This window comes from Typopeltis vanoorti, chromosome 24, assembly GCF_054136105.1.
Source record: "Typopeltis vanoorti isolate ZY-2024b chromosome 24, IOZ_Tvanoo_1.0, whole genome shotgun sequence".
Lineage (NCBI taxonomy): Eukaryota > Metazoa > Arthropoda > Arachnida > Uropygi > Thelyphonidae > Typopeltis > Typopeltis vanoorti.
In genome coordinates, this window is record NC_143572.1 from 50239601 (window position 1) to 50267589 (window position 27989).

At 35.5% G+C, this 27989-nt stretch overlaps 1 protein-coding gene across 1 annotated transcript in view; it reads left to right on the forward strand.

Annotated features, from left to right (window-relative positions):
• Positions 1-27989, forward strand: part of Acadvl (Acyl-CoA dehydrogenase very long chain) — a 208329-nt gene that overhangs the window by 166004 nt on the left and 14336 nt on the right. Inside the window, exons 10-11 of the mRNA XM_090414015.1 lie at positions 6934-7177; positions 11466-11644. Coding sequence (XP_090270141.1) covers positions 6934-7177; positions 11466-11644 — 423 coding nt within the window. The remainder of the gene's footprint in view (positions 1-6933; positions 7178-11465; positions 11645-27989) is intronic.

Genomic DNA, 27989 nt, shown 5'->3' on the forward strand with positions numbered 1-27989 from the left:
TTTGCATAACAGAGTTCCATGTGGAAATGCCCTGTTAAATGCCTTTTCAAAAATCATCATGTAGCCATTTCCTTTATTCAACTCTGCTGTTACCGTTATAAAAAGTTTTAAATTACTAAGGCATGACTGACCCTTCAAAAACCCATGTTGACTGTTATAACGTATCATATTTTTATCTACCCATTCTTGAATTCTCTTTTTTACCAATTTTTCTAGTACTTTTACCACCACACCTGAGATACTGATTGGTCTGTAATTTGCAGTAGCAAATTACAGATCCTTCAATACTGCAAATTACAGACCCTTTGTAGAACCTCCTTTATGCAAAGGAATTATTTTGCCCTTTTTCCACTCCCTTGGAACTCTACTGGAGCTGAGATTTAAATTAAGGAGCCTAGTCAATGGCATTGCCCTTGCACATTCTCACAAAATTCTAGCTGATAACCCATCTAATCCCACAGCTGTATTTACATTGAGATTCTGCAATATCCTAAGAATTTCCAATTCATCCATCTCTGTTCCCACATTAGGTTCTGTCATATAGGTTAAAAACAGTAACCTTACTAGGATGATATATCCTTGCCAAGTGGTCACTCAGTAACTCAACTCTTTTATCTGCTTCTGTCTCCTTGTGACCATCATCACTCATTAAGGTTAATCTTAATCTAATAATTTTATAATTATAATCTTGATATAAATTGGAATGTGCCTTTTGATTGCAGCTCTTTTTTAACTAAAAATTTTAATAAAATTTTAATGAAGGGATCGTATATATTGCCTACCTTTGTTGTACTTTTGGCAATAACGATCTTCAAAATTTGAAGTGGAGATTGCAGTGGTGATGAATAAGTATGATATGAATGACAGGTAATATAGCAAGATGGAGCTCTGTTAATTTTAAAATGTAAAACGGAGATATGAATGAAAATAAATCCAGTGATGAATGATGTTATTAGTAAATACACTATAAAACTTGTAAAAATTAAAAATTAAAATATTAAATGATTAAAAACTATGAACGATAAGAAAGGAATGTAAACACCTTGAAAGTAAAACATAATAATCTAAAAATATATGACAAAAGATGAAATAGGCATTCTTTTTTATCCTTTACAGTTTTTACTTTCTAGTTTTTAATATTTTAATTTTCGAATTTTACAAGTTTTATAGTGTGTTTACTAATAATATCACATCATTCATTACTGGATTTATTTTCATCTTTTAATAGTATCCAATTATTTTTACTTTTAATTTGTTTATTCATATCTCGGTTTTAAATTTTAAAATTCAGTAGAGCTCTCTTAATATATTACCTATCACTAATATCACACTCATTCATCACCATCCAGAATCTCCACTTCAAATTTCAAAGATTGTTATTGCAAAAGTACAAAGAAGTAGGCAATATATATAATCCCTTCATTAAATATTATATTATTTTTTAATTTAAAAATTTTGTTGCAGTCAAAAAAAAATATTCTAATCTAGGGTGCTCCATAGCATAATTTGCTTCTTTCTTTATATCAAAGATTACAAAAGGAGTTGCATGAACCAACAGTTCGGAGACAATATAAAGTAACTTGAGATATTACTCAAAATTATTAGTGCCACTAATAATTCACATAACTCGAGAGATTATTTGAAATAAATGGAAACAGAAACAAAGGGAGAAAAAAACAGTTGCATAAAAAAAAGAAAGATTTATTTAACTCAATCATAATAAAAAGTAAACATATATTGTAATGATATGAAATTATGAAAATTTAATCGGAGAAAAAAATTAGCAAAAACAATAAACCAGAAAGAAACAGTATAGTGAAGTAATGTCAGACATTCATCAATTTTTCATCTTTGCTACATGCTTGGCATGAAGATTTTGGAGTATTCTGCTTAATGAAGGCATCTAATATCGTCTGTTGTATGCAGCATTCCTCCTTATGTACTTCTTCATAATATGCAGTTGCATCCTTTATCAACTTTGAAATTTTCACAGTCCATTGATGAAATGGATGAAATGAATGCATGCCCAGATAAACAATGTTAATCTGTGCATGCATGTCATCTAAGCTTAATACTTGCCTGGTTACATAATTTTGGTTATCAATTACAGCATTCATATGCTCATGATATTTCTGCTACATCTCCCATCAGTTTTACATTGTAGAAGCTACAGAAATCTGAATTTCTGGACCCACATAGCACTAGCATTAAATGTTTCAGCCTCAGAATCATAATTTTTAAAGACTCAAATGTTTTTTTAAATATATATCTGTACTTGAAGTAGAAAAAATCTATCATAAACCTTAAATGTGGAAAGGCAGCCTGTAGTAGATGATATTTGACCAGAAATGCTAAAATATGTAAAGGTTTTACAGTGGCTACACAGCATAATTCAGGCCTAGTCAGAGGGTCAAATTCCAGACGATTGGAGTAGAGTGCTCATAGTACCCATCTATAAAAAAGGGAATAAAGCTGAATGTGAGAATTACAGAGGAATTTCTCTACTGAGTGTTCCTGGTAAGATTTATGCACGTATTCTTGAGAAGTGGCTAAAAAAAATGTGGAGGAGAAGCTTGGAGAAGAACAACCTGGGTTCAAGTCAAAGATCAGATTTTCACTTAACACAGATAGTTGAGCAATCATGAGAATATAACAAAAATCTGTATTTAAGTTTTGTAAATCTGGTTAACCACATAACTGGAGTGTTTTGAACAGCTTTCCAAGAGGAAAGCAGTTCAAAACACTCCAGTTATGTGGTTAATGGGATATTACATCAAGCAATGCATCTCTATTTGAGTTGTAAATCAGCATTTAGAATTGAAAGAGATACAGGAAGATGGTTTGATGTTAAATCAGGTGTGCAACGAGCATATACATTCTCTCCACTGTTATTTATCATCTATATGGATCACATTATGAAGGAAAGTAGTATTAAACCTAATATCACTTTCCTTAGAGATGTTAATCTCAGCTCTTTACGTTAAGTAGATGATGATGTTATACTCCTAAATAAATCCAGGACAAGTCTGCAGGATTTCCTGACCAAATTGAATAATTGCTGTATGAAAATCAGTATTAAAAAGACAATGAAAATAGGCAGATACACTGAAAACACCAACTGCATCCTGAATAGATGGAAGCCTAAAGAACAAGTAAAACATTTCAGCTATTTGGGCTCGTGATCAAAGACTGGAGGCCACAGATATGAGAATCAAGAAAAAGATTAGGGAACTAAACATATGGCATCAATAGCAGTATCATATTAAAAACAAGGATATTGGGAAAAAACTTTGACATTGTTAGCATGCAGGAATGTGTTAGCACAGCTAATCTCAGGTGGTATGGTCTCTTAAACAGAATGGGAGAGGAAAGATTAGCAAAACAAGTGTTCTCTGCCAGGTTGGCAGGAAAAAACCCACAGAGGAAAACCAAAATATAGGCTGATTGATACAGTAAAAAGTGCCTTGGAAGACATAAATATAAGATTGGATAATATTGGAGTCTTAACAGATTGATTTGGAGGAAAATCGTGGCTAGGAAGTTAGTCAAGATGTAGATATAGATATATCTGTTTCTCGGTCGCGAGCCACATCTAATGTGTGTGTTTCTACTTCTCCTTTATCTGTCTTTTCATGTAATACTATCATATCCTATACACTCCTTGAGGGTACATGTCAGGAATTTGATGATGATGATGAATCCCACCTACAAAGGGTTGTAAACTTATGATACATTCTTACCAGTGGGCCAAGGGTTAGATAATCCATAAACCTTGCTTAAACATGACTTTTTCAAGCCACCTTAGGTCTCCTGTAAGCAGAGTGATGGTCTCACACTGTTAGATGAATTTAATCACCCACCTAGCATACTACTTCATAAAGCCAATTTACATTTTCATCATTATCATCATCAAACATCTGATATGTACCCTCGGGACATATACAGGAATATTATGATATTACTACATGAAAAGATTACATCATTCCTAGCTTCTTGTCAACAGTTTTCATCCAAATTAATGTTGTCTGTGAGGACCAATATTATTGGCTCTTATATTTCAGTATTCTAATGCACTTCTTACTGTATCAATCCACCTAGATCATCTAGGTCCACCTCTGGGTCTTTTTTCCTGCCTTCCTGGCAAAGAATACTTGTTTTTCTAACTAACATTTTTTCTATCATTCTGTTTAAGTTACCATATCACCCTAGATTAGCTCTGCTAACACCTTCCTGAATGTTATCAATGTCAGGTTATTTCTTAATATCCTCATTTTTAATATGACACTGCTATTGATGTCATCTATTCACTCCCCTAATCTTTTTCAAAACACTCATATCTGTAGTCTTCACTCTTTGATCAAAGATTTTATTACTAACCCAACTCTCAGTTCCATAAGTTACATTAGGTTTGAACACTATCTTGTATACAACTAGTTCAGTGTTTTGACTAATTGCTTGATTCTCTTCTTCTTTCTCCTGTCAAGTGATGAGTTGAGTATAAAATCTTTGCCATCTGGCTCTATCTCTGCCCATTTCTGCCATCTCTTTGAAGCTTGATAATTGTGACTTTACTTCAAAGACTGTAGCCAAGTTGTTTTTTTGGTGTGCCTCTTGATCGTCTTCCTCCATTGATTCCATTCAAGGTTATGAAATTTGTGCACTTGTGATGGTAAGTAGAGATATTAAAACTTAGTTCTTACAACTAGCATATGACAAAAAATGGCATTCATTCAAATTTTTAAGGAAATGAGCTCTTTGAATTTCTCTTTTATTCCATATAAATTTGTTCAGTTGACTTCCTACCATACAGTTTTTGTTAATTCTGTTGCCTATTCCCATATTTAATCTTCCATGTTCACTAAAAAGTATGCCTAAATAGCTGAAATGTTTTACTTGTTCTTCATTCAGAATGTAGTGATGTTTTCAATGTTTTGCACATTTTCATTTTTTGTCTTTTTATTGCTGATTTAAAATATATATGTCATTCAGTTCTCGAGTAAATTTCACTTCAGGCAAATATTGTACTAGTCCAGCATCGGCTTGGCCACTACCACAGTCAACTAGTATATCATAGATAGATATTTGATCCTGCACCTAGTCAAATTATATGCTTTTGTTAATGCTTGCTATTAACGCAAGCTGTTAAGTAACATTAACATTTTTAATAACAGTTATTAATGTTAATTATTATATTACCTATGTTAATGTTAAAGAAATATTTTTGGAAAATAAAAAATTAAAAAAAATTTACTCTGAAGTTTTTAATTGATTATGCATATTCCATCATTACATACAAAATTAGCCAGTTTCCTTTGTCTGCTCTGCATCTGTTTAGGATTCTATATTGCAGCTGGCTGGTTAAGTGCTCTCTAAAGATAAAATGATGCATGCATATCCTTTCCTTTTATTGGTCATATTACATTACAGAAAAATCCGACAATCAATAATACAAGCATTTTTAATGACCTTTTTTTTTATGACTTCCACCCACAAAAAGTTGTAAGCCTGTAGTGCCTTAATACTGTGAGTGTACTTAGGGATTTTTTCTATTTTTATAAATTTTCTATATTTTTTGTATTTATTTCTTACCCTTAAAAACCAAATAATGAACTTTTCAAGCCACTTCAGTTCTCGAATAAATGGAGTAGTGGTCTCATGCCAGATGATGGAGTTCATCTCCCATCAAAAGACAATTGCAAACATTCTTGCTGACAGCAGCATCTGAACCCACAGCGTGTTGGTTGGTGAGTGGATGCACCAACTATGCCAACAAATAGCATGTCCCAGCAGGAATGATGATAATAAAAATGCCAAAAAAAAAAACTTGACATAGAATTGGCATTATATAAATAAAGCTGATGATCAAACTGAAACCCTTCTATTTTAACTAGTCAATTAGAAATTCTCAGAAATGAGCACGAATGTTATTTTCAAGTCCTGGTTATAGATATGTTCGGTAGTTGAAATGAATTATAGAGAGGGAGAATTATTGAAAACTAATTGAGATGCTGAACTAATACAGAAACAAGGAAAAGCCTATAAAACTTCAGTTTGGCCTTAGTAACTGGAAGAAAAAGATATGATTATCCATTGTTTTAAACCTGGCTCTAAAACAATGAAAGTTATCTGATATTATTATACATGGGTTTCCAAGCCCATACATTTATCTCTTCTTAGTACTTTTGATTAAAAATTTCATTAGCATGACTGCTGTTCCAGACAATTTAACTCTTATCAGGCACCCATCAGAAATCCTGTATGGACAAAACCTTTTTAGTACCATAGAATCTCACGTTTGAAAGGTGTATTTAAATGAACACAGGCAGTTTGTAAGTCATAAGAAAAAAAAAGAAAATAACTAAAACTTTATCATCAAAATCAAAATACATTGGTAGTGGCAATTGTAATAAGACAAATTATGGGCTCACAAGAAGTTCATTTTCTTGTCTTTATATTTATGAGGGCTATCCTTATTATAGCTTTCTGCCATCACTTTCAAAACTGTTTCAAAGGAAATGTTATTTTGCTCTTTGCATAGTTTTTGAGGTCAATAAAACCTTTTAGGCTCTTCTCCCCACTCCCAATGATTTATGCACTGACTATGAGTTTGCTTTGGGAAAGAAATAAAACTTTTAAACATGATTAATATTGAGATGAGTTGTTTTCCTTACCTTGTAGGATTTCTTCCTGGCTTCTGATGTGAGCCAAAATTTTGCCCATTGACAATTAATTTCATTTTCATTAATACAATACCATTGTTAATCGTTTGTTCAAGACTACACAGTCAGATATAAAAATGAGTTCATTAAATTTTTTTATAGTGTAATTTTCTAAAGCATTGTTTATCTTCTTAATCTATAAAAAAATTTAATGAACTCATTTTTATATCTGATTATTTAGAGATTCTATATTTTTCATCTTTCTCTTCCCTAGTCAATGGCTTATATGGTATCAGGAAACATGGATAGAGGATATCATGATTTCCAGTTGGAAGCTGCCATTAGCAAAGTGTTCGGATCAGAAGCCGCATGGTTTGTTGTTGATGAAGCCATTCAAGTGTTAGGAGGAATGGGTTTCATGAAGGAAGCTGGGCTAGAAAGAATGCTTCGTGATCTTAGAATCTTTCGTATATTTGAAGGCACAAATGATATATTACGTCTTTTTATAGCACTAACAGGTAAGAAATATATTCTAATTTCTGAATTGCTTTTAAATATTTAATGTCTGCAACATATTATTGATATTTCTCACATTGATCTTATACATTCTAAGAACATATTTAACTTTTCTGAATTAACTTCATTTTTTATCCAGCCTCTAGAGGAGGGTGCCTTGAAAGGATATTAGTTCCTGTTCAGTTATAATTTGAATTATTTCAGCAAACAATCTGAGATTGTCTGTTCTACTAGAGTTGCAATTTTGTTGCAAAGATGCTGTTTTGAAATCCAGTGAAATATTAGCAACTCAATAAATTTTGTTCTTCTGGTGTTTATACTGTAAAACATTATTATGAATAATCATGACTACACAAGTTTTCATCTTCTCATGTGAGACCACTACCTTGCTTATTAAAACCTTTAAACAGCTTGAAAATGTTGCTCATCTGGTTTCTAAAACAAGGAGGGTTCATGGATTATCTAAAAAGCTTACCCATGGTACTTAAATTGCTACAGATTTTTACAGTCTTTCATGTTTTTCTTGAATTTCTCAATTTCAATGTAAACTATCTTAGCTAGCATCTACATGATTTTATCATTTAAATTATGTTTTAATAAGATCTAGGCCAAAGGAGGTGTACCCTAGCTGCTGCTATCATAAAAAGAGAGGATATTTCAAATTCTGTGATACTTTAAATATTGATATTATTAATTATGTGGGTATCTCCATTGTCAGAAGACCCAACACAAGACCTCTCCTTGCACCCATAACCACCTCTGGCAACCCATTACACTAATTCACTACCCTCCAAGCAAAGATCTAGTTCACACACCCTTATTAACCATACTCTCTCACAATTTCCAGGGATGATCCCTTTTTTGCTCTGTTCATCATGTTTTGAAAAATTTCCTTCTTCTTCTAAACACTAAACCAAATCAGCTAAACACACCTTCAACCTGTCCTCACAGAGAGCCTTTCACACACCTATCACCAGCTTGATCAATCATCCCTGAATCTTCTCCACCACCTCCTGATTCCCAGGAAACCCATTTGACCAAATCTGTTTACAGTAGTCGAGATGTGGCCGAATCATAGCCTTATGTTTTTATTCCCTTATAGGGCAGTAGGCAAGGCCATTTTAGCCCTATCTAACTTTTGGAGACTGAGTGGGAGTTCAATCTCCACTGGTAGTCAATCAGATAGCTGGCCCAAAGCTATCACTAATTAAGCAACATGCAGTGAAGAGACGGTTAACAAGTGCCACCATCCCTTGTTACCTAACCCTAACACGAGGGATAATAACCACTTTATTTTTACTTGTTAGTCTGTTTTCAATATGCAATAATCCTTTGAGCTATTTCATCAACTTTTACAATATGCCCCCTGAATTTCAACTCAGTTTTCATATTCTGAAATGAAAATATATTATAGTTTTCATTTCAGAACAGTTCATAAAGATAGCTTGTTTCACCAAGGTGATTTTTTTTTCTTGGTGATTGCACCCCTAAAATGTATCTTATTTTTTTACCTGTGATGATCTTCAAAAGAAACTGAGTCAAATATTTTTCTAATATCATTCCTCTCTATAAAGTCTTGATACAACCACATCTGGATTACTGTGTCACCTGGGTTTTTGAGGGATGAGGACATGCTGGAGAGATCCAGAGGCTAGTGACCAAGATGGCAAGTGGTCTGTGGGATGCTCCCTATGAGGATAGATTGGGGGCTTGCGGATTATGAAAGTTGGTTGATAGGCAAAAAGAGAGGGGGGGGTATGGTAACATTTAAATTACCTAAAGGATTTTATAAGATCAATGCATGGGAAATGTTTCAGCACTTGGCTAGAGAGGACAGAACACAAGGTCTTCCATGGAAGTTGGGTAAGAGTGTGGTTAGCAAGGACATAAGGACTTGATTTTTCTCTTGGAGAGAGTGATGAATGGATGTAATGGCTTGCTGGAGTCAGTTGTAAGTGCTTTGTCTGTTAATGGTTTCAAGGAGAGAATGTCTTGACATGGTCCAAATAAGATTCCAATAGTCATGTATTTGTCTTCGTGGAAATTTTCTTGATCTGTGTCATGTTATATATACCCAATGTCCAGCATTGGGTATCATTAATAGACATTTTGTTTCGCTGAATAAACCATTTAAATATCTAAGTGCTGGTCACTTGTGAAAAGTAGTTTCTCATATCTTGAAGGCTTCTTGTAACAAATTTTCCTATTTTGAAGCTGCATTCAATTCAGGTTAGCTAGTCTTTATTTGAGGTTTTCTCTTTTTAGATTAAATTTAAAAAGGCAGCGCACAATCCACTTTACTAGGTATTACTTCTCAATAGCATAAGCTACAACCCTGAAATTAACAGTAAACTTCACATGTTGAAGGCTTCAGATTCTGTTCATTTTAATGCACTGTGATAAAGAAAAGCGTGTGCTAATAGTTATCTGGCAGTCGATCTGTAAATTATTTTATCTGCTCTAGCAATTATGTATGGAAATTTTCTTCTCTCCTTTCATAGATCAGTGGTTTATATAGTATTGGGAAATGTAACTAAGGTAGTTTGGTAGGTTTTTTTGATCATCATTAATTTCCTGACACTTATCCTCAAGGGATGCTCAGGCTACAATGACAGCACTACATCATTAAGTTTATATTATTATTAATCTTGTATCAATACTTTTCCTCCAAATTAGTCTGTTACTTTTCATGCTACTTTCTTTCATAATGCAAATTGTGGAGATAATGTGTATCCTTGTATTATCCCATTTTACATGAAACCATCTGTTAATCTTTCAATTCCAGTTGCTGACTTATGACTTAAATATAGACTATGTATTGCTCTGTATACTGATCCATTTACCCCACATAATTCTAGTGTTTTGAAAAGCTTTTCTCCAGATCTACAAAACTTTAGTACATATCTTTGTCATATTCCCATGATTTCTAAACTATTTGCAATAAAGTTAAAATCTGATCTTGACAACCTCTGTTTGACTTGAACTCAGCTTGTTCTTCTCCAAGTTTCTCTTCCACAGTTTATCTCAACCTTTTTTCAAGTATGCTTGCATGAATCTTACATGGAACATTATTAGAAAAATTCTTCTGTGATTCTCATTTTCAACTTTATTCTCTTTTTTTACAGGTGGGAACTATGAGAGCTCTACTCCAGTCATCTGGAATTCGACCTTCTGAGCAGGTCCTATGAATTATACAGTGTAGCCACTACAAAACTTTTATACCTGCATATTTAAACATTTCTTATACTGATTGAATATCATCTATTCCTGCTTCCTTCCCACATCTTATGTTATGTTTTTGATGAGTTTTTCTATCTCAAATATTGAGGTAGCAAAAGCATTTGCATTCCTTTTGAAAATTTTCTGGTATGGTTCTGTCACTGCTTGTTTTGTTTAACAGTCTTTCAAAGTAATTACTCCAGACATTTAGGATATCCTTATCTTAGTTTTCATGTCACCTTTATTATTGATTCCTTTCATAGTACTCCTTCCTCCATTTCTAAACTTTTTCAATAGCCTCCAGAATATTTTGCCACATTTTTGCTATTTATCTTCTATATTCTTACTGAAGTTTTCCCATGACTTTTAGAATTAGCAGCTTTTACACATGGCTGAACTCGCTTATATTTTTCTCTGCATTTTTTTAGGATATCTACTGACTTATTTACTAGAAATTTTTGGTATGTTTTCTTCTTGTTCAGGATTGCTTCTTTAACATCTTGAATCCACCATGGTGTTCTTATTTTCCTATCCTTGCAGACAACTTCACCACGTGCCTCGCTAACTGAATCAATCAATCAGTTTTTTCTTCAGAATTTGTCACTGGTAACTCAAAGGTTTGTCATTTTTTTCTTCAGTAATGTTTATGTAGTTGAGTTTACTTGTATGAGCTGCTCACTCAACTTTAATTCTTTTTTAAAACTTTCTTACATATTCTTCTTTTCAGTGTGAGATTCATTTTTATCTTACTTAGAACTAACTGATGGTCACTTCCAATTTCAAATCCTCTGTACTCTTGTATCCTGAACCAGCATCAAGATATCACTATCAACAATGACATAGTCAATCTGCTTTTCTTATTCCTTGCATCTTCTCTCCATGTGAATTTGTGCACATTTTTGTTTGAACATGGTGTTAATAATGACTAGGTTCTTTGATTACAATTTTTAAATAACTGCAAATTAAATTTGATTGTCTAAATGAAAATTTGTCTTTTATTCTTGCCATATTCTGTGCCTCAATAAATCTTTTTATTCATAAATTTTAAATATTTTTTACTATAAACTACAGGCATACAGTATGCAGGTAGTCACCTCAAAGAAATTCAGAAAGCACTCAGAAATCCTACTGCTAATCTGGGATTGATTTTTGATGAAGGTGCAAAAAGAGTAAAAAGGGTTGTTGGAATTGGAAGTGCTATATCTCTGAGTGAATTTGTTCATCCAAACCTAGAAAAGCCTGCAAGTCTTGTAAGTATATTCACTTTGATGTATGCCGGATCATTAAATTTAATTTTTGATATTAATAAAAAAAAAAAGCAAACTTATGAGCCTGAAGCATTTTAAGTATTCTGAATTCTAAAAATATACCACCCTTGGTGTCATTGGTTGATTAGGACTCGTTTAAATGGCCTGTTATCCAAAACACAGCCAAGCAATATATATATCATGTTGTCACTTTTGTCTAACACATAATTCTGTCATCCCCTCCCCAGACCAAAATCCAATGGGTCCTAGAATCTGGGTGGCTATCTCCTTTGGACCAATCCACCAGCCAGGAAAATGATAATCAAAATTCAGCTGCTGTGCATAGGAAAAATGCAGAAGTGCTTCATCTTCATAGAAGTTATACAATTTCATCACAAGTACATGGTTTAACAGAATGGCAGTGTACCTAGCAGAAATCATAAATACCACTTGCAAGATAATTGTTTGAAAATAAATAGAAATGATTGTAGAAGATACCATGCTACAACTTCATAAAGTGTTGAAAATTACTTTCTACAGAAGCATGAAGAATATTTTCTGAACATATATTTGAATTGTAAGTGTTATTCGACATCTCAAATGAATTAAATTAAGTTTCATCACACACCAATATGTATCAATGCAATGGGCATTGAGCCAATTACAAAATTACAGTTAGACATATTCCTCACCAAAACAGACCGTATGTAGCATGGATAGCTTTCTTCATGAACATTTTACATAGTGTTTGCAAACAAGAATAAAAAGTATATGGAACAAGAAATCCCTTCATATACTTATATGAAGACTGCCATACCATGATAGTATTTTCTTGTTCAGCCACATCTGATTCATCTGCAGACAAATGAAATGTATAAACACTAGGAAATCTCATATAGATAACATATTTAAAAAAAATTTTAATTAAAATATTTATGCATTTAAAGAGTACCTACATATACATATTTAGTGCAAGAGTTTGTGGGTATAGCTTGGCTATACCCACAAACTTTGACCCCTAAGCACCACAAAGGGGTGCTTAGGGGTCAAAGCTGTATAACTGAGAGGAGACATCCACATAGCCTTTAAAGGAATGCAAGAACCGACCAGGGCTTCTGACCTAATGTCCAATCCTCACCTTCTCATCTGCAGACAAATGAAATGTATAAACACTAGAAAATCTCATATAGATAACATATTTAAAAAAAATTTTAATTAAAATATTTATGCATTTAAAGAGTACCTACATATACATATTTAGTGCAAGAGTTTGTGGGTATAGCTTGGCTATCCTGGGGGTTAATGCAGACAACTGGTCCTCCAGGTTGTGGGTTTGGCAATGGACTCACAACCCATTCCTGGATACCTACTACTTGTTAAGGACTCTGGAAAGAAAACACTTCAAACTGGACAGACCAAATGGGCACAACTCAAGAACCACCTATTGGATTATGATTTTGGGACAAGAAATACAACAATGTTATATAAGACGAGCATTTTTTTAAACTTATGGAGGGGTGCTTAGGGGTCAAAGCTGTATAACTGAGAGGAGACATCCACATAGCCTTTAAAGGAATGCAAGAACCGACCAGGGCTTCTGACCTAATGTCCAATCCTCACCTTCTCATGGTGCACCCTGTTGGGTATCTACCTGGATACTGAACGAACGAGGATGGGCTGGCAATTTGGGATTTAGCCGACCAAATTGTATTCCTATTGGTTAAACCAAAATACAAAATGATGGTACAACATGACAAAATTTCATGCCGGCTGGGGCGTCGCCTGGTTAAACAAGGCCCCTGTTGTTTTTGGGCGAACAGCAAAAAGTCAGCTACTGGAACAAATCTGAAAACACACCCCAACTCAACATCACCAGAGTTAAAGATCGGTACTATCAACATAAGAAGCCTGAATGGCAAAGAAATGGAGCTAGCTGAGGAATTAGATAAGTACCAGATCGACATAATAGGGGGTGACTGAAACAAAAAAGACGAAAACTGGTGAGATCTTTCTGAGCAATAAATACAAAATGTTATATTCGGGCAATAACAATCAAGGAAAAGAAGGAGTAGCCATAGTATTCAACACAAAATACGAGGCTCATCTTCTTGAATGGCAGGCAGTGTCAAGTAGAGTGATTTGGGCAAATATCAGAATGAGGACTGGACAATGAGACTTATTTGTGCCTATGGTTCCACAGATGATTCTACTAAGGTAGAAGTGGAGGAATTTTTTGAGTCTAGAGAAAGCAACTGACACAATGAAAAAGGAAGAGTTGGTCCTTATTGGGGATCTAAATAGCAGAGTAGGAAATGATTGTCAGCCATACAAAAATATTTTGAGAAAATTTGGAGAAAATAGCAAAGCTAATAATAATGGCAAATACCTGTTGGATTTCTGCTCAGGATATGGACTGGTTATTACTAACACCATGTTCCAACATAAAAATGTGCACAAATTCACATGGAGAGAAAAGGCAAGGAATAGGAAAAGTCTCATTGACTATTATTGTTGATAGTGATGTTTTCTCCCTGGTACAGGACACCAGAGTGTACAGAGGATTTGAAATTGGAAGTGATCACTATTTAGTCTTCAGCAGGATAGAATTGAAATCATATTGAAAAGAATGACATGTAAGAAAGTTCTAAAGCGAATAAAAGTTGAGCAGCTCTCAGATGTGAACTGTAGACTAAAATACACAAAGCTCATTGAAGGAAATATGAAAGAGCTTGAGATCACAGGAACCAAACCTTGGAGATCCAGTGGCAAGCCTTGAAGAAAAACCTGATTGATTCAGCTAGCGAGGCATGTGGTGAAGTTGTCTGCAAGGATAGAAAAATTAGAACTCCATGGTGGACACAGGAAGTTAAAGAGGCAGTGAAGGAAAAGATGAAAGCATATCAAAGGTTCCTGGCAAATAAGTCAGCTTGTGCTCTTAGAGAATACAGAGACAAATGCAAGAATGCTAAACAGTGTGTAAAACTAGCTAAACAAAAGTCATGGGAGGACTTTGGCAAGAACATAGAAAATAAATATCAAGAAGGTGGCAAAATATTCTGGAGGTTGTTGAAGAAGCTTAGGAATGGAGGAAAGAGTGCTGAAGGAGTTAGAGATAATAAAGGTGACATGAAAACAGGAGAAAAAGATATCCTTGAAGTATAGAGTAATTATTTTGAAAATTTGCTAAATGAAACAGGCAATGATGACAGCACAGTGATAAAAAGACACTGACCAGGCATGCAGTCAGGAATACATATCCATACTTGAAGTAGAAAAAGCCATCAAAGGCTTGAAATGTAGAGAGGCAGCAGGAGTAGATGATATTCGACCAGAAATGCTGAAGTATGGTGGTATAAAAGTCTTACAGTGGCTGCACTGCATAATTCAGAATGCCTGGACAGAGGGACGAATTCCAGACGATTGGAGTAGAGCTCTCATAGTACCCACATATAAAAAGCGAAATAAAACTGAATATGAGAATTACAGAGGTATATCCCTACTGAGTGTTCCTGGTAAGATATATATGCAAGTATACTTGAGAAAAAATGGTTGAGAAGAATTGTGGAAGAAAAGCTTGGTGAAGAACAAGCTGGATTCAGGTCAAATAGAGGCTGTCAGGATCAGATCTTCGCTTTATGACAAATAGTGGAGAAATCATGGGAATATAACAAAGATCTGTATTTAAGTTTTGTCGATTTGGAAAAGGAATATGATAAGGTGCCAAGAGAGAGGCCATTCAATACGCTACAGTTATATGGTGTCAGTGGGGCATTATATCAAGCAATACTTAGTCTTTATTTGAGTTGTAAGTCAGCAGTTAGAATTGAAGGAAGTACAGGAAGATTGCTTAATGTTAAATCTGGTGTGAGACAAGGATGTACATTATCCCCTCTGTTATTCATTATCTATATGGATCACATTATGAAGGAAAGTGGTATTAAACATGATATATTAAAATTGGAGATGTTAATGTCAGCTCTTTGCTTTATGCAGATGATGTTATACTTCTAAATAAATCCGCTACAAGTCTGCAAGATTCTCTGACTAAATTGAATAGCTGTTGTAATAGATTATGGTATGAAGGTCAGCAGTAAAAAGACAAAGACAATGAAAATAGGCAGAATCATTGAAAATGTCAACTGCGTTGTGAACGGAGAACCTGTGGAATAAGTAAAACATTTCAGCTACTTAGGCACGATTTTTCGTGAAGCTGGTAAATTAAATATGGAAATAGACAACAGAATCAACAAAGCTGGTATGGTAGGAAGTCAGTAGAATAAATTCATATGGAATAAGAGAGAAATTAGCCAAAACACTAAATTAGCTGTATACAAGACAGTATTCAAGCCTATTTAACTTATGGATCTGAGAGCTGGGTCAGAAGTAAAACACTTGACCAAAGACTAGAGACCGAAGATATGAGAGTCCTGAGAAAAATTAGAGGCGTGAACAGATGGCATCAATGGCAATATCATATTCAAAATGAGGAAATTAGAAAAGAATGTGATATTGTCAGCATCCAGGAATGCGTTAGTAGAGCTAATCTCAGGTGGTATGGTCACTTAAACAGAATGGGTGAGGAAAGATTAGCAAAACAAGTGTGATAATGTTGGAGTCTTGACAAGTAACAGACTGATTTGGAGGAAAATTGTAGATAGGAAATTAATAATGATGTAAATTTTTCATGTAGTGCTATCATATCCTGTACACCCCTTGAGGGTACATGGCAGGAATTTGATGATGATGCACCAATAGAAGAAAAAGATCTGAAAAAAATTGAATTTCTTTTGCAAAATAGAGAGATTGTGTGATTCGGCACCATCTAATGACATAAAATTATTATTGCGAATTTCATGCCAAGTTTAGACTGGAAGATGCTGTCGAGAAGGGTGTTAGGGCTAGATTTTTCTCTCTTAGATTAGTGCATGATTGGAATGAATTCCCGTTGGTTGCTGTGTGTGCAAGTAGAGTGAACGAATTGAAGAACAGGTATGACTGCTGTTGCGAATAGTATGGCCTTCCTCAATGTGTTTCTAACTTTCTGGTGGTCTCTCTTAATAATAATAATACATTCACTCATGAACAACAAATCCTCAGGAATAAATAAATTTCTGCTGAGTTATTACTGAAAGCAGGAGGAAAGAAACTAGAAGACAAAATATATAAATTGATTTCAACCATACAGAAGAGGGCATGCCAAAAGAATGGAAAAGAGTCTGATTTACCTGATACATACGAAGAATGACAAAACAGTTTCTGTAAATTTAACTTAGCTTTGGAATACATTATCTGTTTTTTTTTTTTTTTGCTGGTACTTGAATAAACATATCAGTGCAGATTGTCGCATATACAGATGACTTTAACATCATGTCAAGAACCAAACAGAAAGCAGAATAAACATATTTGGAACTAGAAAATCAGCATAAGAGATAGGGCTAAAAAAATTAATAACAAAAATCCAAAATAATACTTAGTACCAAGGCAAAATCAGTTAACTGATACAATTGTGAAAATTGAGAGCCTTGAAATAGAAAAAGTGGAACAATTTAATATTTAGTGGTAATTGACAACTAGCCAACCAAATGAAATGGCTGGAGTGTAGAATCGAATAAAGAGAGGTAAGTAGGCTTTCTGTTCTCTCTCATGTGTACTCAGTTCAAAAGATATTTATTGGACAACTAAAGTAAAAATATATAAATCAATAATTTGTCTAATTAACTATGTATACGAAACCTGTATATTTATGGTAAGGGTGGGGAATTTGATTTCAGCTTTTGAAAGGAAAATCGTTTGAAAAATATTTGGTACAGTGAATGATAAATCTCTGGAGGATCAGATACAATCATGAGTTATATCAACTTTATAAAGAACCCATAATATCTAGTATAATGAAGTTCAAAAAGTTCCAGCAGGAAAGGCAGTCTTTAATATGATAAATGACAGTGTTCTTAACACTCAGGAGGTCACGGTGGTAATTTTGCAGCGTAGGATGCGATATATGTGAGAGATAACATTCATTACTAGTATGTGCTAAAATGCAAAAAAAAAATAAAGAACAAACACTGCAAATATAATACATGATGGTACAAATTATGTGAATATTGAATCCAACATTATTTCATAGCAGAATATAGAAACTACAAGAGTTTCGTGCCGAATATATACATATATATAGAAACTAAAAGTTTCTGCGGAACAAGTATAAGTAGTTCAACGTTGGGCAACTCGTAGTAAAGGTGGAACAAGCTACAGACCACTTTCCTTAGTATTTTCCATAAATGTAAAGCACATCTCCTAGATGATATGTATGATAAATATTGAATCCAACATTATTTCAATATTATTTCAAGAGTTTTGTGCCGAAAATATAGAAACTAAAAGTTTCAGCAGACGCAAGCATAAGTAGTGCCATACTGGAAAACTCGGAGTAAAGGTGGGGCCAGCTCAAGAGCACTGTCCTCAGTATTTTCCATAAATGTAAAGCACATCTCCTAGAGGATATGTATGATAAAAATCAGCCTTTGGCTCTCTATTTCAGTAATACACGATGGTTTATTTATTTTCAGTTACAATCTAGAAATTATTGAACAAAGAATAAAAAAAAACAACTATACTATACTGACATCAGAAGTTGCAGTATCTGTCAGATAACATTTACTGTCAAACATCATAAACCTTTACATAACATATGTTAAACCAAACTGGCAGCAAAAAAAAGTGCGGAATATCACTTGTAACATATGAATGCACAGCTACTCATGACCTTCAACCTATACAATAAATAGGTTAAAGAATATTCATGTTAACAATTAGCATTTATCTGTCAGATCAGATGTGACCTCCCGAGTGTTAAGAATACAATAAATAATAAAATTCTTGGTAAAAGAACCAAAAAGAAAACTTAGAACAAAATGATAGACACTATTAGTCAAAATAGCAGCATTGTATTACAAAACTTGAGAAGTAAAGTTTAGGACAGACATTTTTGGAGGCAACAAATCCCAGGAGGCCAAGGCTTGATTTAGGCTGTAGAGCCATAAGAAGGAAATACGTACATATTTTAATATAGCATGTTTGAAGTTTAAACAAATAAGAAAAAAATTATAAAGATTCACTGACTTCAAATAAGACATCAAATTTGAAAGTTATTCTTATTAAAACAACCCTGGTTAAAGAAGGTATAATTTGCAGTGCATTTTCTCTTTTAAGATATTTCATTCATATATTTGTTAGTTTATAGTTGTAGTAGGTACTAACAACTTAACTGGCGATAAGTTCAGTATGAGAGAGGACATGAAAGGTTGTTGAAAGAGGCGAGAGTGAAGAGTGAGACAGTGAAAATCATCAGTATTTTAAATCGCTATGATAAAAATGAATTAAGAAGGGCTATGATGGCAAACGATTTGATGTATAGGCTGTGTAGAAGGAATGGATGCGAGTTTTTGGATGTATGGAGTGAGTGAGTTTAAGGGAAGATTGGATTTGTATAAGAGGGACAGCTTACACCTGAATGTATTTAGTATCAGGAGTCTAGAAAAACTAATAACTGGTATGAGACCTAACACTGAGAGTCAGAGAAACTAAATTATAAAGGGAGGAATGGTGTGAATGTAAGTGTAAGAGCAACAATGTTATATTATTATTATTATTATTATTATTGTTCCGGGAAACTTCAAGGAGTCGACAGACTCATCGAGGGAGGCCCTAACATCATGTCAAGAACAACTATTCAACATTCACACAGTATCTATCATACCTTGCCTTGAACTCATTCACGGTCGTAGCACCCACAACAGACTCTGGAAGCTTATTCCACTCATTTACCACTCTCCAAGTAAAGAACCTAGCTCTAACACCCTTGTCAACCACGCTCTTGCCCAGCTTCCATGCATGGCCCCTAGTCCTCCCACCACCAGTCATATTTTCAAAAATATCTTCTGGATCAATCCTATAAAAACCCTTCAGTAATTTGAATGTCTCAATCATATCACCCCTCCTTCGCCTATCGTCCAATTTCTGCAACCCACAAATCTTCAACCTATTCTCATAAGGTTCATTCCACAGACCTGCTATCATCTTGGTCACTCGTCTCTGGACCCTCTCCACTTCCTCCCCATCACGAAGAAACCCTGGTGCCCATAGCTGGGCACAGAAGTCCAGATGGGGTCTTATCAAGGCTCGATACAGAGGAACAACAACTTGTTCGTCTCTGCATGTTAAAGTATTTTTCAGAAGCCAAGTGATTTGGTGAGCTGTTTTAGTTACTTTTGCAATGTGCCCCCTAAACTTCAACTCCCTATCCACCAACACTCCCAAATCCCTGGCCTCATCAATCTCCTGGAGTATGATTCCACCAATGCGATATACTGCTGCTATTCTTTTCACCCCAAAGTGCATAACCTTACACTTTGCCACATTAAATTGACATCCATTTTTCCTAGCCCAGTCCTCCAAACTATCCAAATCATCCTGTAAAATTTTGACATCTTGTGCACTCACAATTGCTCTACCCAACTTTGCATCATCAGCAAACAAGTGAACACTTCCTCTCAGATCCTTTCCAATATCATTGATGAACAAATTGAAAAGCAGTGGTCCAAGAACAGAGCCCTGTGGCACTCCACTAGTCACAAGACGTCTTTTAGACTCCACTCCTGAATAAACCACTCTTTGATATCTCTCCTTCAACCACCCTCTTATCCATCTCACCAACCCTATATCTATACCCATCTGCTCCAGTTTACTGATTAGGGTTCCATGTGGTATCCTATCAAAGGCCTTGGCAAGGTCCAGTAGTATCACTGTAAACCCATTACCCCTATCCAGTTCAGCCGTCACTGTGTTATAAAACGTGAGCAAGTTACTGAGGCATGATCTACCCTTCACAAAACCATGTTGTCCCCCATACAATATCCCATTTTCATCTATCCAATCCTGTATTCTTTTCTTGACTAATTTCTCTAAGACCTTGACAATGATTCCTGATATGCTAATCGGTCGGTAATTTACAACAGCAGTCTTGGAACCACCTTTATGCAGTGGAACTTTTTCCCCTCTTTCCATGCGCTCGGGACCAACCCAGACCCGAGACTCAAATTAAACAAAATGGTCAAGGGCACTGACAATTCATTAGCTGCTTCTCGTACAACACGAGCTGGTATACCATCCAATCCCACAGATGTATTGACATTGAGGTTATGCAATAGACTACTCACCTCCACTTCATTAACCACAATTCCCGTATAATCTACTGGTTTATTCGTTTCTGCAATGTCACCACCTGGATGATATACTTTTGCAAAGTGCTCACTCAGTAACTCAACTATCTCAACTGATTCAGTTACCTCCCTACCATCGGCATTCTTTAAAATCAATCTGCCATGTACATTTTTCCTTTTACTTGCTACATATCTAAAAAACTGTTTAGGATTCTCTTTAGCCTGCATGGCCAATGTTCTTTCGTAATCCTTTTTTGCTTTTCTTACCACACTCGTCACCCTTCTGGCCTGCGCTTTATACCGTTCATGTGCCTGCCGGTCACCCTTCTCCTTAAATTCCCTCCATAGTTGTTTCTTTTTTTGCAACTCAAGCTTAATGGTGTTATTCATCCATTTAACCCCTACCTGATTTATTATTCGGACTCTAGGTATACAGTCAGCCATTGCTTCATGCAAGCACTTAACTACCTCCCATGCACTATCAACTTCTAGTCCTTGCAGTTGTACATGCCATGGCACTGAACCAATCAAACTCCTAAGCTTGTCATACTTTCCAGCCCGATAATTCCACATGTACCCTGTCTTAATTGAAAATTCTACACCTTTAGCCACCTCCCAAGTTAAGACCCTATGATCACTCTCACCGTTTGGTGGCAATGTGGTCATATTTGTTACAGCCAAATCCTCAGATGTAATTACTAGGTCAAGCACTCTCTGACCCCTAGTATTTTCCATTACACGCTGTTGCAGATAGTTATCTCTTAATAATCGCATAAAATCCAATTCGTTCCTCCTGTGTGTTCTCTCCTCACTCCAATCAATGCGACCATAGTTGAAATCTCCCATAGTAATTACCCTCCCTCCACTCATTTCTTCTATTTGCTTGTGCATACTGTCACCACCATCTTTTCCATCACCTGGTCTATAGCAGCACCCAATTGTATATTTAGTTCTGCTAGCCACAATCTCACACCAAATGGCCTCAAATGTGCTCTTTTCTCTATCCTGCAATTCAACTTCTATTCTCCTTGGCTGGAGCTCATCAGCTATCATCAACAATACTCCTCCCCCCATTTTATTCTCTCTGTCATTCCTGAACACACTATACCCATCACATTCAATCCCACTAGTTATATCATCTACAGTCAGCCATGTTTCACTAATACCTATAACCTGTGGTCTGGAAGTGCCAACCATAGCCAAAAACTCTTCCTTCTTGTTCCTAATACTCCTAGTATTAGTGTACATGAATTTAAGACCCCCATTAGCCCCAACCCTACCTTGATGCCTTATTTTAACTATCCCACTCAGATTTGTTGTCCTTATTTGCTCTGGCATATTATATTCATTCTTACATTCAACTGCCTCCATTAGGACTGTATCTCTACTCCCCCCCCCCTAACAAATCTAGTTTCCCTGAATTTGCACATCCACTACATTCAGCAACACTTTCTCAAGTCTTCTTACACCGTAACCATTCAAATGCAAGCCATCCATCTTATATAGATCCTTTCGCCCATCAAACTCACTCCACACATCCACAAATTCCACACCACTCGTCATACATAACCCACGCATAAAGTCATTCGCAATTATAGCCCTCCTTTTAAACATTTCGCTGTCATACCGTGGTGGCAAAAGACTAATCATTCTAACTCTCTCACTCTTTTCTTTTGCTACCTCAAACAATTCATTCAGGTCTTCTATCATTTCCATTTTATCTCCTTTCAAATCATTCGTACCTGCCACAACAATCATTTCTTTCACCCTTTCCTTTTGCTCTCTAATAGACTCAGTTACGTCCTTTATGGTCGCACCAGGTTGGTACGATTTTGTCAAATCCTCTACTAACACACCTCGTACTAACGAGTCTCCATACAGCACTCTATCCTTCATATTGTTCATGTTCACATTCATACGTCTATTTTTCCTGTCATACCTTTTATTATTGGTTGGTTCATTCAGTCTACTTTTGTTCATGCACTCTAACTGCTGTTTTGCTCTTTCTATCGCACTATTCAACAACGTGATCTCACTCAATGCATCTATCTCATCTTTTTTGTTCTCTGAGAAACCATTTATACTATCATTCACACTTTCTACATTCACACACAATTTTCATGTACAACCTTGCCGTTTCTTGTCATATCCCTATTTCCTTCATTCTGAAGGTTGACAAAAATATCACACTCATGATCCGAAATACACTTCAATTCCTCATTCTCCCTACATTTTCTACACACATTCAATCCTTTATTATCATCTAACCACACTCCGACCGCACTCCGCAAAGCGTACATTTCACAGCTAGTACACTGACTCATTTCTTTTATGCTACCGTTCTTTGATAACGTTGGCGAACCTTCATTACTAGCCGCCATTTTCCTTCGCACAGGTGCCATACTTATTTGCAACGTGTTATAACACACCAAAAATAGATGCACTAAAATACGCAAGGCAAACAAAACAAAACTACACAATATTAAGTAATTTGTATCGATAACTGAAAATGATACTTATCTTATCTGGAGCTTGCACGAACACTACACATTACGAATTCATCTAGCGGCGACTTCCCAACATAGATTATGTTATAAAACACTTTAGTACACTAACCACGCTAATAAAGCTCCAATAATATACCAAAATTACACACTTAAGTCCATTAAATTGAATCCAAAACACCAATAAATCAACAAAAAACACAAATCTCTCAGGAGCTCTCCAGTAGCACGTCCGTTCACCAGCTAGCCTCGACACCCAATCAATATAACTGTGTTAATGACAGGAATGGGCTTTGTCATAGAAATGTTGAGGACAGAACGATTTTGGCTTTGTGTTCGTCCAGTTCGTATCTATCAAACATGTGCAAAAATGTCTACATGTATAAGGCATTAGAGAGGAATAGAGATCTGCAAGTTGTCCATCTGTGTCAGGCAGACAGACTGCAGACAAGACTATACAAAAGAACAAACAGGTAGATTATTATGTCCGTACACGAATGCTAGCAGTATCAGAAACAAAGGGTAGAGTTTGTTGCCTTAGTCAATATGTTGCGACCTCTGATTGTAGGTATTAGTGAAACCTGGCTATCAGAATCAGACCTACTAACTGGTATAGAGTGTCAAGGATACAGTATTTTTAGGAAGGATAGGAGAGGAAGGGGCATGCTGCTAATGATATCAGATGACTTGAATCCAGTTAGAGTCGAGACCTATGATTGTAATACTGTACTACTACTAACAATATTTCATGTGGCAGTGAGCTTGAAGCCATCTGGTGTATGGTGGAATCTAACAAGATCAATTACATAGTGGGGTGTTGTTACAGACCTGGTGGATCGGTTGCTGGTGATGAAGAAATGCATCACCAAATAGAAAAGATGAGCCAAAAAGAGTAATCATAATGGGAGACTTTAATTATCCAAATATGGATTGGGTAGCAGAAGAATCTCATGAGAAGAATGAAAATGCATTTATTGAGCTGTTGCGGGACAACTTCCTCAAGCAGCATGTGACAGAAGGAACTCTAGGTCAAAGAGTGTTAGATTTGATTATAGTGTCAGCATTTCAGTTAAAGACGTAACTATTCTGCCTCCAGTTGGTGACAGTGATCTTGCGGTACATACTTGGGAAGTGACTAAGTTTATGAATGTTCCACTCAGAAAAGTTACATGCTGAACTACAAAACAGGAAATTATGACCAACTGAGGAGTATACTGATTCAGTGGAATGAGATCGGTTGCTGGATGGAAAGAATATTGACAGTGCATGGGAAGCATTTAAACAATACTTAAATGATGCGATATCAGAATGTGTCCCGAGAGTTCGAAGAATAAATAGGGTAGGCGTCTCAGCTTTCTTGGAAGCTGAGAATGAAGGCTGCTAAGAAGGAGATGAGGACTAGATTTTTCTCTGAGGGGGTGGTATGTGATTGGAATGGATTGCCATTGAATGTTGTGAGTGCAAGCAGCATGAATGAATTCAAGAACAAGTATGATAGCTGGTGTATGTGTGTGTGTGTAGTATATGGCCTCCCTCAATGAGTCTCTGACTCCCTTGAGGTCTCTCTTAATAATAATAATATATAACATCTAGCTAGACCAGAGATTAGGATATTGCATATATGATGCAGTAACATTAGTATCATTTTAGGAAGTTTCCACTTAGACTCTTCTCTTTTTGATCATGGACTAAAAATCACTGTTAAATTCATTCACTATCATTCTCTCAGTACTACTAATTATTCAGAACTTTTTTGATTTCCTTTCTTTAAATGTTGATTTTCTCCACCCAAATTTCCTAATACTGAAATCATTTTCCTTAGTGAGTATAATGTTCACAATAGCTGACTTTCCATTACTCAGCTGTGGAGATTTCAAACAAATACAGATGGCAGTGCATTTTTGTTATCAGCCTCACTAGTGACCCTTTAAGTATATTATGAACGTTGCTTATCCTCTACGCAATTCAGACCATAATCAGTCAGTTACTTCTACCATGGAATAACACAGCCACTCTCATCCACATATTGGGTATTATAAAATGCCAAGTAAATGTTATATGCAAATAAAATATCTTCAATGAGAAAATGCACTGCAAATTATACCTTCTTAACCAGGGTTATTTTGGCATTATAAAATGCCAAAATGCTCTTCTGATTTCTGTGCATTATTTCTTTGATTGGATCTGTTAGACTGTGAAGGAGAGAGAGCCTGAAGGAAGACGTGTGACACTTCACAGTCTACTGCAAACCTACACATACAGGCCAATACATACATAAAAATTCATATCACCATCCAACACAAAAACTAGGGGTCATCAGCACCCTCAAACACAGAGCCCTAACAATTTGCTCCAATGAACAGGCTCTGAACCAAGAATTAGAAATTATTAGCCAAACATTTGTAAAAAATGGATACAATAAAAAAAAAAAAAAACAGTTCACAAGATCCTCCATAAAAATGCCACTAAAAACAAAAGAAGATTACAAGAATACCATAGCCATACCCTACATTAGGGACATTTCAGAAAAAATAGAAAGAACACTACTTAAATACAACATTAAGACTACCTTCAAACCCCCGACAAAATTAAGAAATTTACTTAGCTCTTCCAAAGATCCTCTTTCATACTAGCCCACCCAGGAGTTTACAAAATTCAATGTACCTGTAACCTGCTTTACATAGAGAAAACAAGATGCACCATCTCAATCAGAAAAGATGAACGCAGACCACACATTAAATACCTCTATTATGGCGAAACAGGCTTATCAGACCATGGACTCGAAACATGCCACAGAATTGACTGGAAAGGCACCAAGTCCCTACACTGCCAAAACCTGGTTTGAAAGAAAATTCAAAGAAGCTCATGAAATGCTGAAAAACATTATGCAAACCTGAACAAAAATGATGGATTAATCATATGGAGGACCCATTTGCAATCTGTATTACATCAAGAACAAGCCCAAACAGAACAAGATCTCAATACAAGAGGACTTTTAGAAACGTTTAATGTAGTTCCATTTATATTTTGTTATTTAATTTTTTTTATTTAATTTAATTTTCTAATTTATTTAATTTTATTTTTTTTATTTATTTTATTTTGTTGTCTTTTCCCCACAAGAAGTCATTCTAGCTTAAATAATTAACAAGCATTTACATTCTTCTTACTTTTGTATAGTGCAGTGTCATGTAGCTTGTATCTTATACATATGTATTTTTTCTGATTTTTGACCTCAATACAGAGGTCGAAACATCAAATGTTACTTTCTTGAAGTTTAAATAAAGTTATTATTTTAACACGTGTTGTCTCCATAAATTCTTCACTATGAATGCTGACCACTGTGTAACCTTGAAAGAAAGATGCTGGAAGTTTATTTTGCACTTGATTAGACTATAATAAATTTAGTTTAATCCTTTATCCAAGTGTAAGCAAACAAAGTTTGCACCTGAAAATATCTTCAGGACTGAGGTAAGGTGTTGCAACACCATGCATCTCCAAGCAAAGATAGACCAAGCTCTCATCACTCCTTGTCTCAGTATCTCCCATAATGCAAAGCACATCTCCTTGCAGACATATATACTGCTATGCATTAAGGAAAGGGCCACTACCCAGACCGGTTTCGACCTTTATTGTGATCTCGTCAGTGGGAGGCAAACCCAAACATGGAGATAGTAAGGCAGAAGCAATAGGAGAGGTCATATTTACCTATACAAGTTGCCAGTAGGTGTACACCTTATTATTCAATAAGGGTGCATTGAATATGCAATTGAATTTCAATAATTCGCATTGAATACGCAATTGAATTTCAATAATTCGCATTGAATACGCAATTGAATTTCAATAATTCGTATTGAATTTTAATACGAAATTCAATAAGAGCGCATTGTATCCAGAGGTGCCCCCCTCAGCCATAAAGAATCCTCTATTATTCTGTTGATTTTATTGCAGGAAATCAACTGGCAGGAGATCCATTGGTGGGAAATCAGTGCAGGAAGATCCTTTATAAAAAGTCTGCCCTTAGTGTGTTAACAGCAGTTAGTCTTTCTCTTCCAATTTTACTCTTTAGCTAAAAGTCACTATGAGTGAATTTGAGTGCATCTTTGTGTGCAGTTCTTGGGTTTTAAACAGTTATCATCCTCCCCTAAAATGAATGTGGATAGTAAAAAGAAAATATATAATTATCAATCTGAATGGGAAGAAGCCTAACTGCTTTGTTAAATTGAATAATAAGGTGGGGTCACTGTTGATGATGAGTCTCCTCCATATCCTCCTGTCTTGGGCTGTCACCACATCCAAGTTCTTCATGGGGGGGGTCCCATGTTCCCAGTGCTGTTTTCTCATCTTAAAAGTGCTCTGGACCTCAAAAAGGTTGGTAACCCCCTGCTTTAGATCCTTGCTGATAAAACACACCATAGAAGATGAGGATCAAACAGTAGGTCAGAGGCGCTGGCCAGTTTTGCACTCTTTATAGGACATGTTGATATCTTTCCCTAATTGGCCATGGATGTTTATGAATGTCTGTCTTTATTTAAGGTGGAAGATGAATTAACGTCACCCAGTGCATGACCCCCCCCCTCCTCCCCAAACACACACACAAATATTGTAGAAACTTGAAAAAGTTTTGCA